Source organism: Myripristis murdjan, chromosome 20 (assembly GCF_902150065.1).
Source record: "Myripristis murdjan chromosome 20, fMyrMur1.1, whole genome shotgun sequence".
NCBI lineage: Eukaryota > Metazoa > Chordata > Actinopteri > Holocentriformes > Holocentridae > Myripristis > Myripristis murdjan.
Window position 1 is genome coordinate 26,002,601 of NC_043999.1, and position 16,684 is coordinate 26,019,284.

The 16,684-nt window shown below is 39.0% G+C and overlaps 1 protein-coding gene across 1 annotated transcript in view; it reads left to right on the forward strand.

Moving 5' to 3' along the window:
* Window positions 1-5,780, forward strand: part of vstm2a (V-set and transmembrane domain containing 2A) — a 75,909-nt gene extending 70,129 nt beyond the window's left edge. Inside the window, exon 5 of the mRNA XM_030079826.1 lies at window positions 4,112-5,780. Within this exon, the coding sequence (XP_029935686.1) occupies window positions 4,112-4,188 (77 nt within the window). The 3' untranslated portion in view covers window positions 4,189-5,780. The remainder of the gene's footprint in view (window positions 1-4,111) is intronic.
* Window positions 5,781-16,684: the final 10,904 nt, after the last annotated feature.

A 16,684-nucleotide genomic window follows, 5' to 3' on the forward strand; every position in this document is an offset into this window, starting at 1 on the left:
CTAGCTGTCTGCTCTGCGTGCGCTGAAAAAAACAAAACAAAACAAAAAAAAACCAATGTACGGTACATTTGGCTGTTGATTTCAAATACCAACAACCTTTCTCCAGAATCACTGACTCCACCTGTAAAGTGACTTTGACAATCTATAAAAACAGCTGTCTGTATGGTCACTGAATTGACATAACAATATACAGCCAATTTTCTCTCTGCAAATTATTCCTTTTAGATTAAGATTTTTGGTTAAATCCATTAATTTTACATCGCTTGTGCTGGTTTGCAGCACCTTTGAGATGGTATTTATTCTATTGCGCCACAGATCACCCTTGTTTTTGCTTTTGCTTGGAGATTTTCCAAAGATGCTTGAACGGCTGAAGACGGAGGCAGTGACACAACATCATCATCTTCCTCACATACCTAATACCATGGGGTCTTACGCAGAGTGGATGGGTGGATTTTCTCTTGTTGAACCCTTTCATGACTTAGATTGAGAATAAAGTAACATCTTCTCCATGAAACTGTTACATCAGTGCATCTTTAAGTACGGTTGGGACAGTCATTGAATCGGAGCTCGGTAAATAACTTGATATGACTCAATTAGTGAGACTTTTTACAATGCACTGTTTCTTGCCATCTCTGTCTGTCTCTGTGTCTTCGCTGGAGGCTGCTTCATTATTTTCTGTGTGGAGGATGTTTGGGCCCAGAGTGATTGCTGCTCCTCTGTGGCACTCCTGTTCTCTAGATCACCCCAAGCCAAATGAGATCTGGCGGGGAGGAATAGAGGGTCAAAGCCCTCTGTCTCCATCTTCTCCCACCATTCCTCCCTTCACCCCCCCATCTTTACCACCTCAGACAGTCCAGAACTGGGCCAAAAGGAGAAAAACGTCCCTCTGGATGATTCTCTTCTTAGAATATTGCAGCGCCTGGTCTGACAGAGGAATCGAGTAAATGTCAATGTGATGTAGTGAATATTTCATTTCCCAAATGCTGCTTTGTTTCACAGGATTACGTCTTTGTACTACGCCTGTTTTTCTCTCTCCTAACACTCTTTCGGTCTCTCCTAAATCCTTTCTCTCTCTCTTTCTCCACATTGCAGTCTCTGCAGGTGGAAATTCGTTTTTGTGTCCATACCATTGTGCCACATAGGTATCACTGGTTCCTCAGTGCTTATCAAGTCAAGTACAATGTCCCTAAGACACAACTGGATCAAAATGCAGGCTGAGGAGGCTGCTCTCTGTATCATGGTTGTTAGCCGGTGTGGGCTTTTCAGAACACAGTCAGAGCAGCCTGCAGTGGTGATAGCAGCTTGGCATGTTAAAGCAATGGTAGCTACCCATGTAAATCCTTTTCATAGTAGTTCAAAGGCAGTTTGCACTTCCTTTACTTCAGGGAAAGATTCAATTGTGGTTTTCTGTGGGTGTTTGGTAATGGAAGTGGTGTTCATGTAAGAATATTTGAATTGGATTTACACTCAGCATCAGAAACAAGAGTGCATTTCTGGCCTATGGTTACATATTTAATGTGTGTTGTATGCTTATTTCATTGCGAAGCCTGATGGTTACCTACATAGGGCCTTGTTTCAGACCTTTGCAGTACTTTTTTGACATTCCACGCAAGATGTTCCAGATATGCACTTATCCGGGGCAATGCCTAGGGATATGCATCCTCCAAGATGTGCGCTTCAAGTGATGAATGTGTAAATCAAGGCATGTCTACCTTCACGTTGAAATTCCACCTCTTGCTTAAGCCCATTTAAGTTCATAGAAACTCTTCAGTGTATCTAGTTCTCCAATCAGTTCCGTGGATCCAAATAGCTTCCTGCTCCCTTATACTGTACAACAATTACACATGAATGCTAGTTAACACCAGATACAACAAACTGGATTGAAACTGTCACATCAGATCTTAAAGCAATATGATGATTTTCTACAACCAAGAAATTAAGACTTTCTCCTCTTCTTACCGTCTTCTTACCAAAGGCCAGGATTTTGAAACTCTTTAAAACCCAAGTGATGTCTAGAAGCATCTGGCCACTGCAGCCTTATGGTCAACACTATGAAACCATATGAAATTTTTGATCCAAAAGCAGGCAAAACACAAATAGGTAATAACCAGTATGAATAAAATTAACTTAATCTTTTTTTTTTTTTTTTTTAAGTAACTGTAACCATCACAGTCCATAGAATTCTACTTTGAAATCTTGCATTGCACTTTATGCACTGTTTGTTTGCTGTCTCTTCATCACACACACATAGTTAGAGGCCATATGCACCCAGTGCCTCCATGTGGATAGGAATTTGGTTGTCATGCTGTCTAAATCATACTAATATATCAAACCACCATTTCTTGTTGCCTGGTGAAAACAACAGAAGCCCCAACAAATTGCCGACAAAAGAACAGAATGCTAAACACACACAGATGTGCTTGGTCAAGGACAGAGTCTGTCCTGTGGTTTCTCAAATGTCATCAGGACTTTGAGGATTGTGTGTGCACGAGGACCTACGAGAACCAATTTAAAAGAATAAGAGAGATTGCTTTTCATCAACATTCAGTTAGTGTGTGCAGCAGACATGGCTTTTGGTTTGTCTGTTTTTTTAAAGCAGAAAGCAGATGTCATTAAAGAGTAACTAAACTCCAAACCCAAATCTGTGTGAAGCCTGACCCCTAATGGTGAAAAGTAATGTACCTGGTCTTTAGTGGCAGGTGATGTCACCACTTCTTGTACACTATGGGTGGTGACATCACCTGCCTCAAAAGATCAGGCACCCTACTTTTCACCATTCATAATAATAATAACTTTATTTGTATAGCACATTTCATACATAAAATGCAGCTGGAAGTGCTTGACAGCATGGTGTTAAAAAACATAACAGTAAGAGAGAACAACAATATTCTGAACATTCTGAAAAAAAATTATAAAAGGAGTACACAAAATACATAAAAATAGTTAATAAAAATAGAATAAATAAATTAGACCATAAAATGGAATCAAATATGCAATAAAATGCAGAGTAAAAAAAAATGTAGATAAAAATGTCGAACACTAACTAAATGCCTACCTGAATAAGTTTGGTCTTCAGTTTTTTTTTTTTTTTTTTTTTTTTAAGTGTCAAGAGCCTGCATGTCTAATGGAACTGGGCAGTTTGGGAGCATAGTAGCTAACAGCCGCTTCCCCACTCATTTTGTGGGTGACTGCAGGACTAAAAGAGTCTAAAATGTAAGAAGGAGCTATATCATTAAGAGCTTTGTATGTGCAGGGTAGCTAAAACATGAGTTATGCTCTCTGTCCCTGGACTTTGTTAAAAGTCCAGTGGCAAAGTTCTGAATGAGCTGAAGTTTTCCTCTCAACTTTTTGTAGGCCAGTGAAGAAGGCATTACAATCGTCCAACTTGCTAGTAATGAATGCATGAATCAAACTTCTTGGCATCCTGCTTTGTTAAAAACGTCCTTACTTTGGCAGCATTTGTAAGGTGGAAGAATTCTGTCACTTTACTAGTGTGTGCTTCAAAGCTTACATCGTCATTAGCGCCAGACTTCACACAGATTTAGGTTTGGAGTTTAGTTACTATTTGAGAAACACATCTGATACAAACCCGTTTTTTATTTATAACATCATCTTTGACTTCCTAAAGGTAAAAAACATAGGATAGCTTAAAATATCTCTGATCTGATTTTGTACAGTTACCAGTTCAATTCCTGAGCCAAGTGGCTGTCCTAAAATAACCGAAGTAGCATGGTATGTGAGGGCAGTGCCTCGGCAGAAAGACAAATGGTGGGATATGGCCTGATTTTCCACAATACAAGTGAAGGCACGCCAAATGTCCTCAGTGCACACGAACAGCCCAAACACGCTGACCTCAATCCGCAGAGGACCTCTGAACTTTATGCAGTCTAATCAAGCCCAAGGTGCATTTCATGAAAGAATAACTCTGAGGCACTGTAACTATTTTCTGTGTTGAGAAATGTATATTTTTAAATTTTTACAGCATTTTTTTTTGCACAGGCTGAGAAATATCTACAACATTTCATCTCTTGTGGAATGTTTATGAGGAGGTAAACTTTGTAGCTGCATGATTTTTTTTTTTTTTTTCATTCGTTGTGTCTTCTCTTTGCAGGTACAAGAATATCATCCAGCTATGGACTGGCTGTCCTTCTTCTGGCTTGTGGTTTGGTGAGGGATGCCTTGTTATAATTTGAAGAACTGACAGGATTTGCACCCAAATCGCTCTCTCGATTTACTCTCGAAGTGAATGAGAAAATTGCCTGTTTTTTTCCCCCACCAAGCGGACAGCACAGTTGGCCCTCATTTTCCAAGCCACTACTCCTGTTGCACCCAGCACATTCTTATTAGCCACTGTAAACATCCGTCACCTTTAAACCAGTCGGATTTCCTGTTGTACAGATGCCTACTGGACAACATCTGAGGTCCAGCGTTCCAAAGCGAAAATGGACTCTCACTGGATAATTCTGATGGAGGAATGACTTTCTCTTGGTTTTACTGTTCCAGTTCATGTGTTCATCGCCCAAAAGTGACAAAGAAAAAAGGAGAATCTATATTTGTGTAATATATATGATTATAGCTATATATCTGTTTTATTTGAAACACCTGGAATTACTGTATGTACAGTATACATAGCTTGACACTCACCATATTAATCATGCAACTTCATTGTGAAAAAGGTACTCCGGCCCTCCTCAAGACTAAGACCCAGCAAAAGAAATAAAAATTTGTGTATTATTTAGATTCTTAATGGTAAATTCATTTCATTTGTTGTTCATTTGAATGGTCAATTCAAATTATCTAATGTGTAAATGTTTTACATCAGAAGTACACAACCATCTCTTGTGATACAGCTGGACGTCACTCTTGGTCTAACGGCCTAAATAAGAGGAACATACTACATTATTTGATCAGCTGCATATGACCACAAGTCAGTTTTTTGAAGTCGGTTTTTGGTGTTCATTTCTATGGTATGTTGAATTTACTTTAATTGTAATGTGCTACCTTTTGGTGTGAAAAAAAAATATATCGTCCTTTGACATTTTAATTTGCATTACATCCTCCAAAGGAATAAAAGGATGTCACAATATAAGAGTCAGTCATTTAAAATGCTGATACGTGACCAATAGACTATTCATTTCAATTGAGCTGCACTAACACTGCATACAGCACCATTTCAAAATGGCATGCTTCAGTTGCTGTGCAAGTAGACTAGTATGTCTCATTACTACGAAGGATGAGTGAGCATTAACACACTCTGGATTATGAATATTGCTAGTTTGCATTATCTTAATGGCAACACTTGCACACACACAGACACACACACACTAACGCACACACACACATCTACTGGACAACACAGATACACGATCGGGTGGTTGGACAGTGAAGGGAGATGCAATGCAACCCAGAGTGTAGATTTATGTATTATTAATATAATATCTGAACCATGTTAGGGATTGGGATGTTATCTTGAATTTGAATTGTTAGAACACAGTAGTATATTTTTAGCTTGATTTTCAGATGATATGTCATAGAGATTGTTATCCATGCAGAGCATTTATAAACTCAACGCTTTGACAATCTGACACAATTACACAGAAAAGGTGTTTGGTTTCATATTGCTGGAGGGAAGAAAAAATGTACATCCATATTGATTAGGTGCTGGCTTACTGGGCAGACAACAGAAGAAGAAGATGGAATCTGCACTCTCGTAACTCCAGTGCAGTAATATTTATTTACTTACAAATCAGCTTTTAGGTAGATATCGGCTTCTTCGGGATAAAAAAAAAAAAAAAAAAAAAAAAAGTAACTTCGCCTCAATGGCATATATATATACCAGATACCTGAGATGGTCTGATATATAGGGAGTCAACCAATCCCAACCGCTGCAAAACCTCAGTGCTGTCACTTATCTCATAAACTTTCTCTTTTTCTACTATACGGTACCTGCGCTACTACAGCTTGTTCAAAAAAGGATTTAATAAACTATCTCTATGAAAATACAGTTTGTTCAGCTTGCTAAGGCATCTCCTCCACTGACTTCCATTCAGACTAGTGTAGCATTTTGTGTCCTTGTTGAGGCAACCACAGCCCCGTTCCTCATACATGGATAACTGATTTAGCTGGATTAGCTATAGGGGTTAACATAAAGCCCAGGATTTTCCCTCAAAGCAAATTTAAGATTTAGTCAAACTTGTTGCAGCAGCTCTTTGTTTGGTATATCAGATAGACTGAAACTGATAAAGTGAACATTATTTTCAAGTGTCTGATTACATCTATGGAACCACATGAAGCAGTGTTCAATCATTTCACCTTGATGGAGATGTGTCTGTACAGTACCAGTCCGAAATGAAAACACACTGACACACAGCTGAAATGTACAGCCAGCATGAGCACAAACTACACACTTTTAAATGTATTCAGTGAATTGAGCTATACTTCAGTTACCGAAGAAAGGCTTCTTGTATAGAAAGTCCTTGTATACACTTGACAAAGCCGGTGTTTTGTCAAATAATGACTTCATAGGGCAGTCAGCAAAGGCCTAGAAATGGCCTAGAAACGGCCTCTAGGCCCATGCTGACTGTCCTCCACACACACACATATGAGAGAGAGAGAGAGAGAGAGAGAGAGAGAGAGAGCGATACAGACATACAGACATATAGACATACATACATGCCGTTGTGGTGCAGTGATTTTTTTTCATCCTGGAGAAGGCAATATGTGCCAAAATGTTGATTTGTAAGTAAATAAATACCATTGCATCAGAGTAATGAGTGTGCAGCTTCCCTCTGCTTCTGCTTGCAACTCCTTTCTTCAAAGTGTTCATCATATACCATCCAAACTGTATGGGAATTCCTTTGCCACAGTTAATTTCTGAGCTGAAGGGAAATTGTGTGCTATGCAGGATAAACGCAAATGTTCTGATTCAAATCAAACTGTTTCAAATGATTTGTGTATGGATGAAGTAGTGTGTTCCTTAAATTCAAAACTTTCCCCACAGTATTGGTATTATCCAAGCATCATATAGCCAAAGAGAGCTGCCATTGCTCTACAATAGCCTATTTTAATGGCTGAAATCAACATTTCATTAGTGTGGACACTGTCCTCTAACCGCATATTATTGCCCATTCTTGGCCTCTGTTGATACCCAAAAGTTACATTGTCCAAAGGTGGCAAAGAACATGATTAATCTACCTGCTCCCTCATATATAATATGGTATGGTCTACCTTCCACATATTCATAACAGAAAGAATGACTGAATGTAATTGCCAATCGCCATGCTGTGTGTGATTTTAAAAACAAGTACACCCTTCCCTTCAAGCTTTCATTCAGCTTTGCAGAACCGGCAAAAAAAATGAAAAAAAAAAAAAAAAAAAAAAAAAAAGCATTCCCCTGTAAAGTGTACTGCAGTTCCAAAGAACCGTGGAGGGAAATGAAACTTGTTGATTCAGCGTTAAGGTTCAAAGGCTGACCGAGCATGTCATGCTTGGGGATCAGACTGCAGACATCTACTGATCAGCAGCTTCCTGCGTGGGTACAAGATGTGTGAGCGATAGGGGACAACCCTGTCTAATCCCTGTAGTTCAAACAGCTCCAGGGTGTACTTGGACAGTTCATCTAGCATCACTGTCATCTATGCCACTCTCCTCTGACTGAAAATCGATTGCTATGCTTCGGAATGAGACATTATGTAAGACAATTCAGACTGTTCTGAGAAAAAGTTAAAAAGCTTATTTTGTAGGAATCGGATATTAATTTCTGTTCAAAGTGTGCCCAAGTCTGAGGCACATGGAAGTGGAGTGTGTGCACAGTTCAAAAGAATGCCCTTGAGTTTGTCCATGTAAAAATTTCTGAAAGATCTGTACAACTTGTAAATTAAATAATCAGCATGTTAACATTTTTTTAAAAATCCTCATTTAAAAAGGCAGAGGCCAGTGATGTTCTGTACTTGTAACAATGGTGTCATGTACTCATATCCAAGTGTTAATGGGTCCAAAGTGGGTTTTCATCTTTCACATGAATGGCTAAAATTTATTGAACTACAAATTACTTAAAAAAAAAAAAAAAAAAAAAAAAAAAAAACCATTTACAGATCATATGTTCTACTGTAGGGGCAGCATTCACTTGTCCACAGGTCCTTACAACACATGGGATAATCAGCAAGAAGTGATTGGGGTGACAACTGATTTGACATCATTGTAATCAGAGTGATGAAACAGATGTGTTATAAGAACTGAGTCTGAGTTTGGGTTCTGAATGGGGCTGAATTGCTCACAAGCAACAAGGTCTCTACTACCAAAGACAAGAATGATAAACAGTTCACAGTGACGTTTAGAGCAGCAGTGCTATCGGTTCCTTCATCCAGATTTTTATCAGAATCCAGATTTTTATCAGAAATGTCAACAAAGCTGTTTTTCTGTTCCATTTTATGTGCCAGTCCATTCATTCACAATAGATGTATTCGTTTCTTCTAATGCATTTCATCTCAATGCAGTCCTGTCTGTTTGTTGAGCTGTCAAAAATTTGATGAATTATAATTCTCTTTTATTTGGTATTGTGTGAGGCTTCTGTACTGGAACATTGCAACAGTTTGTATTATAATGATGATATCAGAATAATATTTAAATAAACCATTTTCACAGACGAAATTCAAACATTGAAGGATTCCATCTGTTTGGCTAGCAACATACTGTGCTTTATAGTGTGTGAACTGAGAAGAACGCTGACTACACCAAAAACTGGCCCAGTTTCCAACTCAGAACAAACTAAGTTTTGTGTGAATTTAATCACTTTTGAATGTGTAATGCTGCTCTTACCCTTACTCAAAATCAGTCATCTTCATTTATACAACACAGAGAAAGAAAAACTTTACAAAAAGGACTGGATGACCGTTGCATCAAATCAAATTCATTTAAACCGGCAAGACTCAGGACACAGAACACAGAACAATCTAAACCTAGACAGGTTTAGTCAATGATGTTTGAGCTTTGATATAACATTTTACAAGCTGTACCACAATTTGGTATCACTGCAGGTCTTTTTTCCATTTTGGCATTCAGCCCCCATCGGTGTGAACCGTAGAAACAGGAAACTACCCCTTGTTGGGAAAAATGGTCCCGTCACACCTCATCATTCAATCATCTGTTTGAAGGACAAGACGGAGGAATCGAAAATAGAAACAAACCCCTTTGTGATTCAGAAGTGAATTTGTCAAGCGTGGCTCAGTTAATCAGGTTTATTTAATCAGAACATTCAGAAAGGGAAGACAGGAGGGTAGCAAAAGAGAGAGAGGTGGAACAGGCAGATGAGCAATAATATAAAATGAACCCGCGGCCTATATGTTAATTTTCGCGCCATTCTCATTTCCAGGGCACCAAATACCACAGCTTTGTCACGGCCATTCTGCGTCTAATACCGATTCAAAAGACACCCTTTGGCATCGGTATGAGACATGGGGGATGGTGACAGAGTAGAAATGGCCAGAAAGTCCAAGAAGGAAGGTGGTCGGGGTAGATGTCAGGCATGTAGGCCACAAGACCTTTACACACAAGACCTGAGATCGATTTCCGTTTCCATCAAGACCTTTCCTTTATGACCAAGAGCGTGTCCAGTTTCCATTTTGCTGCCTAAATCTAACCTTTCCCCAACCTTAACCAAGTCGTTTTGTTGACTAAAATTAACCTTCCCTAACCTTGACCAAGTGGTTTTTATGCCTAAACGTAACCTTTCTGATACCTTTCTGATACTGACACCAGAAGGTGCCTTTGGTATCAGTATCAGATGTGAAGGGGGCGTGGCAAAGGCGTGGGATTTGATGACCTAGGAATGAGAACGTGTCATAATTGTGCTTTGACAGTTATTTGTCTGGAAGAGAGAGAACAACCTCCCCCTAGCACTCTAATACGGGCGTTGCTCCCAGCATACTTTAAGGATGAAATGATTTTATCTGTGGACTGTTGCACAGTCAGTCTGTGGCAGCAGTAAAAATTATATTAATCTGCTGAGAAAATATACTGTATTACAGCAGTGGGATTCCTCTCTGTAGGTAACTCACAGATGGCCAAGAAGATCTGTTGGTCTTTTTATGTACTTCCATCTGGGAAAAGATACTTCACATTTTCACATCCTGATGGAAATATACATATATAATAAAAACAGTATCCACACAGCGCCGAGTCCTGCTGTCACTGTCATTGTTGCTGTCACAACCATGATGCAAAGTCCCACACTGTTAGCATGGCATGGTGCACAGAAAATCAGTTTTATCCTCCGAATTGCTTACTTTCTCCCTGAGGATGATAGTGTACATCAAATGAAATGAAAAAAAGATACAACCACGACAACTGAAATGTGGAACTGAGGTAGCCTAATGGTTTGAGAAGCAGCTTTGTAACTGGAAAGTCACTGGTTCATTTCTACAGGCACGCTAGAGAAACACTGGTGTACTGGTAGTACTAAACAAGACAACTTAGGCAGGTTGGTAGGTTTAAGGGACAAGAGGAGTCCTTCTGTCCTTGATCCACCAATCAGTGGCAGTCAGAACACTTGAGGCTGTGGAGGAAAGCTCTGCTACTCCAGAGTTTACCTCAACTGGTCTCTTAAAGTGAATTGGCTGTGTCAAACCCACTCCACACCTTCTCTCCTCCCTTTTTTTTCAAAATGGTGACCTATCCCTTTAATTGAAAACAGTGACGGAAACTGTGGCTGTACTGGTCAAATCCCAGTTGTCACCTGTAGACGACTGTGTTTGTACTGGGCCATTCACAGGTGTGAATATTATTGCATAACTGTTTTTCACAGTGTTTCAGAAGGAGAGAAAACATGTTGGTTTCTAGCACACCTTTTCTAGATAAAAACAGGTTTAAAAAAAAAAAAAATCTGTGTTCTGTCCTTAGCCCTATAAAAGAAAATTGTCCTGTTCTGGCTAATTTAAAGATCCTTGAAATGAATATAAATTTTGCACATGCTCTTGCACATGCTGACCAGTACCTTCAACTTAACAGGATGAAGGGTCCTTTGACACTGGCTTAGTGGTACTGCAGGGAGACGGTGACAGGCAAAGTGCTAACAAGACATTTCACTCAAAGGCTGTTTGACAAAGGCAAAGCAATTGAAGGGCTTTTAAACTTTTGTAAAGTTTCTGCTGGTTGCCAGTGTGTGTGTGTGTGTGTGTGTGTGTGTGTGAGGGAGAGAGAGTGTGAGTGTGTGAAGGTCTTGCATTATTTATTTACACTCATTAAAAGTAATCAATTGAAACTGGCATTGATGTAAGGGTCTTTATTGGGCTTTCAGGAATCCATCACTCTAATGTACCATGTGACTTTCTAACCCTGCATGATTGTTTCATTCTGTGCAATACCCAAAGGAATGGAAATGTGTTTATGCATACCCATCAATGCTAAGCATCCCTCAAAGCTCTGGGATTTAAAAACCCCAAAGGCTTTGGAAGAAAATCATATTGGCATAGCTGCCGAAAATACACTGCAGCGGTCTTAGTATAGCTGTCAATGGCAGAGCACAATAGTGGCCATGGCACCTCAAAACTGCAAATAAATAAATAATACAGCACACAGCAGCAAGTTACATGAGAGGCAGAAGCAGTGGTATGGAGGCAGACATGGGATTGTGCTGTACTGATGTAAGTGAGTGGGTGTGTTGATTACAAAAGAGAGCCCAAGAGAATTGAGTGTTCAGTGTGTGTTGACAGGGGAAGTGAATGCCTGCCTCATTAAACTATAGCACCAAGGAAAGGCATGTACTGTTCTCTTCAGCTCTTTCCTTACACTGTAAACAAATTAGCTCCAATTCAATTTTAAACACACTTGGCATAGGAGCGTGTGCACACGTTTGTATTGGGGGTCTATGAGTGCATTATTGAGCACTCATATCAAACAGTCATGTTATTGGGCCAATATTAGGGCTCTGTTTTTTGTTGTAGGCAGCAACAAAAATCACTGTGCAGCAGCTCTGAAAGCGAGTGCCATGCAATATGGAGGACCCTTCGAGCAAAATCCTCCTTTCTCCTTCTAAACGCTCACAGGTTGCCACAGGGGCTTGAGTTAAGAAAGCAAAATGGATACACAGGAGGATGAGATAGTGACATCCTGCTGTCACATCAGTTCAAGTTGTTTTGGGGCATCTTAGCGACTGAAAATAAATTAATGGCATGGATTTGAAAACAGAGGGCAGACCCTTTCCTGTCCCTGAGAAGTGTTTTTGCACCAGAGACATCTCTGTGTCTATGGGAAATAGCTAAGTCCAGTGTGCATGCGTAGCTTACTGTACATTATGATAGGTAATAATAGGTGTTTGAGCATCACCCTGAAAGTGAGAAAATGCTCGAAGCAGCTTTAGGGCTGGATGGTTACTTAATTTGAATCATGTTTGGGCACAGAAGAAGTACTTTTTATTGCTAGCAGGAAAGAATATGTTCAACCCAATTATGTTTTGAGGTCCTTATTTTTTTTCAGAAAGTAGCCCCTGAGTCGGCCATCTCTCTCTTTCTTCCCATCTCTGGTGGAAGCTTTTCCACCTGTTAATTCATAACGGACTTCACTAATGATGCAGATTGAGATTCTTTTAGTGAATGCACAGGCCATGGAAATAATAAATAATAAATAAATAAATAAATAAATAAACACACCTTGATTACTGAAAGGGTTATCTTAATACTTTGTGCTACCTAGAATTAACTAAAGGCAGACTATATAGTTTCAAAGGGGGCAGATGAACACTATGGTAACTGTCAGGAATCATGGCTTATGAACCATCATTTTACAATGGTTGCATCATAGTTACCATAAAATACCTTTAAAATACCATAGTTAAAAAAAAACAAAAACAAAAACAAAAACACTAGTACCACGGTAAAAGTACTTACTACAAAAAAAAAAAGGACAAGAAACCATATGGAATTTTCATATGGATGTGTCAAATGTGTCTACAATTCATTTATATACAATTCTGCCATGTCTGACATGATTGTGACAGTAACCTTTATAGGTCAGCTGATGGACCATATGTTATTGCTCCTGCTCATTCTCAATGCAGGTGTTGAAAGATTTTTCTTTTTTTTTTTCCATTTGACATTTCTCTGCAATTCAAATTGCTTATGGAAGCATATTTGGCTAGCAACTAGACATCTGCACTTGTTTTTGTTTCATGTACTTTGGAAAATATTGTATTTCACTACCCTTTCTCAACCAGCTCTGTGGTTACATGGTCTTATAGACCTGTAAACTGTGAAGCAAAAATACCTGCGTTTCGTACAGTTTTTTAAAAAAACAAAACAAAAAAAAATCTAATGAGCTTTGTCTTTTTCAAGGACGCTTGCGGGTTAAGAGAGACAAACACAGGACAAACAAAACTTGCAGCACTAAACAAAGAAAAAAAAAATTACATATACGATTCACATGCCATCAAAATCCAATAAAAGGGGCAAGGTAAAACAATGTATATAATCAAAACACACTCAGAAGCACATGAAAAGCTAAGTATTCCATATATGCATGCACGGAGTTGAGGAAGTGACACTGTTAAGAAGATGAGTTTGAAGTAGAAAAACACACAATAACACAATAGTGATTTTTCAAGTGCCACTGGAAATGGGGTCTGTGTCATTATTATAAAGTGAACATAGATGAGCACCAGCCTCTCAGAGATAAATCTGGTAATGCATGGGAAACCTATTGAGGACATCACAATTATTGGTTATAGTGAATTATCAACACTGCAAGTGGGGTTCATTTTTATCCCGTGTCACGCAGCTTACTTCATTATACGCCGAGGCAGTCACACACATTGCGGCGATATAATTAGGGCCATCATTTTGTGGCCATGCAGCAAATGGTTAGTTGAAGAATCCCCTCTCACTTCCTCCCCTGCCTGCCTGTCACCTACACTGTGGCCTACTGCTCCCCGTCTTTATTCCTTTTAATCACAGACTTCATTTCAAAGATATGATAGCTGACGTCGGGAGAACCTTTCATTTGCCGTCCTGCTGAATCTCATTGACTGGTATTGTAATAGATGTCATATGTCAGGACGGGGGACAGGTTGAATAGGTTCGGCTGAAAGGGACTGTAATGTATTTCCGTCCCTGTGCAGAGGCTGAGTTACAGTGTGTATTATGAAGCCATTTGTCAGTTAACTAAAGTTGAGCCCTGAAACACTGTACGTAAAGCAATCGGCAGCAGAAATTAACAATCATGTCTCCTTAATGGCATCTTTAACCTTGTGCTGCAGTGATGGAAGTAATAGACACTGTCATGCCAGTAGTCATAGTGAATGTTTGTTTTCATATGTTAGTGATGTGTGTGTGTGTGTGTGTGTGTGTGTGGCCCTGTGTCTAGTCATTACAGTCTGTGTGGGTATAGCATTTTTATATTGCCAGTGATGTGCTGCAAAAAGAAGAGGGTTGCCACGAGGACAGAAAGGTTTGATCCTCACCTGAGTATAAACCATAAGGAATATTTTTTTCTCAGGGATTTGGTTGTTTAACGGTAAATTTCTGGTAATTATTAGCACTTAATTTTTTACATGTTTGGGGTAATTTTGTGGTCATTTTATAGTAACATTTTATAGTAACTTTGTAGTAATTTAAAATTTAAACATTTTAAATAAATAATGACATAAAAACCTGAAAGTTTTATGTCACCACCTGAGAAAAATTTGCTATTTCTTTTTTGGAGGAGTTTTTTTTTTCCTGTTCTCCAGAATTTTGTGGTTATTTTATGGTAAATTTCCTGTAATTATTTTTTTTTACGCATTTTTGAGGAAACGTTGTGGTCATTTTCTAGTATTTTTCTGATCATTTGAATTTAAATAAATAATAATATTATTACAAATATAGTTTTCTTTTTTGTTGTAATACTTTTTCTTATAGCATTTTTTGCTAATTTTCAGGTTATTTTCTTATAAATTGTCTTGTATTAGTATTATTATTATTATTATTGGTAAACAAATTGCATTATTTTATTTGTTTATATTACATATTTCTACTAGGGTGTAGAGGAGTTGTTTTTTTTACCCCCTAAAGGGGAAAAAAAGGGGGGTTATCCACCCACGGCATTCATCAAATTGTGTTGATGAATGTAAAACAGAGCAAGAAGCAGCCTTTGTCTCTGAAAGTGTCGCCCTAATTATACAAAGCCATACGCTGCCATGCTTCTATTTGACTGCTGGATCTCAAACCTCAGATAAGAGCAGACTTCAAAGCTGGCTCCCTGCTGTTTCATGGCATTTGTGGTGTCCAAGGGAGGTTAGATGGAGTGACCTAAAAAGAAACACTCTGACTCAGGATCTAGCTACAGGGATAGTCTAATTAACATTTTAATTAACACAAAATATTGTTAACTCCGGGCCATCCTCAGAGCCTTGTCTGAGACAGGCTCATTACATTCTGTGTTAGCTTCTCTATTGCTGCCCTCCAATGTGCTAGCAAAGAAAATGTCATCCTCACCAGTCCAGAATAATAAAATGATGTCGATGGCTCTAATTCATTGGCGCTGATGTTTTAAACAAAAATATGTCAGAGAGCCACAATCAACACTAGTTTTTTGCTCATGCTGTGATCGGATTTATATCTAAGACTGTCAAATGTAGGATGTCAAATATATGATGACTTTCAAATGTATGATGTCAAATGTATGATGAGTGTCAAAATGTATGAGAATAGCTTGTGAAACTTGACTAGCTTGTAAAGGCAGCATTCGAGCCTCGCTGCGTAAAAGTAACATAACTCACTTGTGTTACTGCACGCTGTGATTTACACGAGACAGGAGCCGCTCAGGACTGAAATGAAATGAGGCTCCTGACGTGTCTTTATCGAACTGAAAACTGTTAAATATTGTGTCCTCACAAAAACAACTCGCATTTAGAAATAAACCTTTTATAGCTGAAAGACTTTCACCTAAATGAACTTGATTGTGGCAATTATTCGTCCTGAGAGCATGGCAGAGAAATCCATTGAGGAAATAAGTAACGGAGGGGAGGCAGCCTTCTGTATTGATTTGGAATGTAAAGTAGTTCCCTACAAACGGCCTCACTACCACGTATCACTGGAGTTTGACGAGTCTGAATCCTTATCAATGCAAAATTTGCTTTCATTCACAACCAATCAGCAATAACCATAAAATGCTGTTTTCTGTCCCGCAGAGCTCAGAAATGATGTGTCATTTGTCTCTTCTTAGCATTGGACACTGAGATCTGAGCGTGATTGGTGGAGTTTTAAAAAACTTTTTGCTAACATTGCTAACTGCTGAGTCTTTAGCCACATAGAATGAGCTGTTGTACTCGGCCAAAGTCGCAGCAGTTCTCTTAATACTTTGATAGATGGATAGCTTTTAGAAGTCCCAAGGGGGAAACTGTGGATACCCGACCCAAGCCTATCGCAACCTGTTGGGACTCAACGGGTCAGGCCAGGTTCAAACAAAAATATAGAAATTATTCTCGGGTTCAGTCACGTCGGCATTATATTAGTGAAAAATGAGAGTGAAAAATGAGACCTACTGACTGTTCTGGGCAACTTCCTGTTCGTGTTTGTTTGCATGATGACGCTGAAGGCAACATGTAGGCTATTTCATGCAGCAAATGTAACCTAGTGATGAAGGACAAGAAAAATCTGGGGCTCGGGACAGGTTTGGACAAACCTGTCCCTTCTCTGATACATTCAGACAACAATAT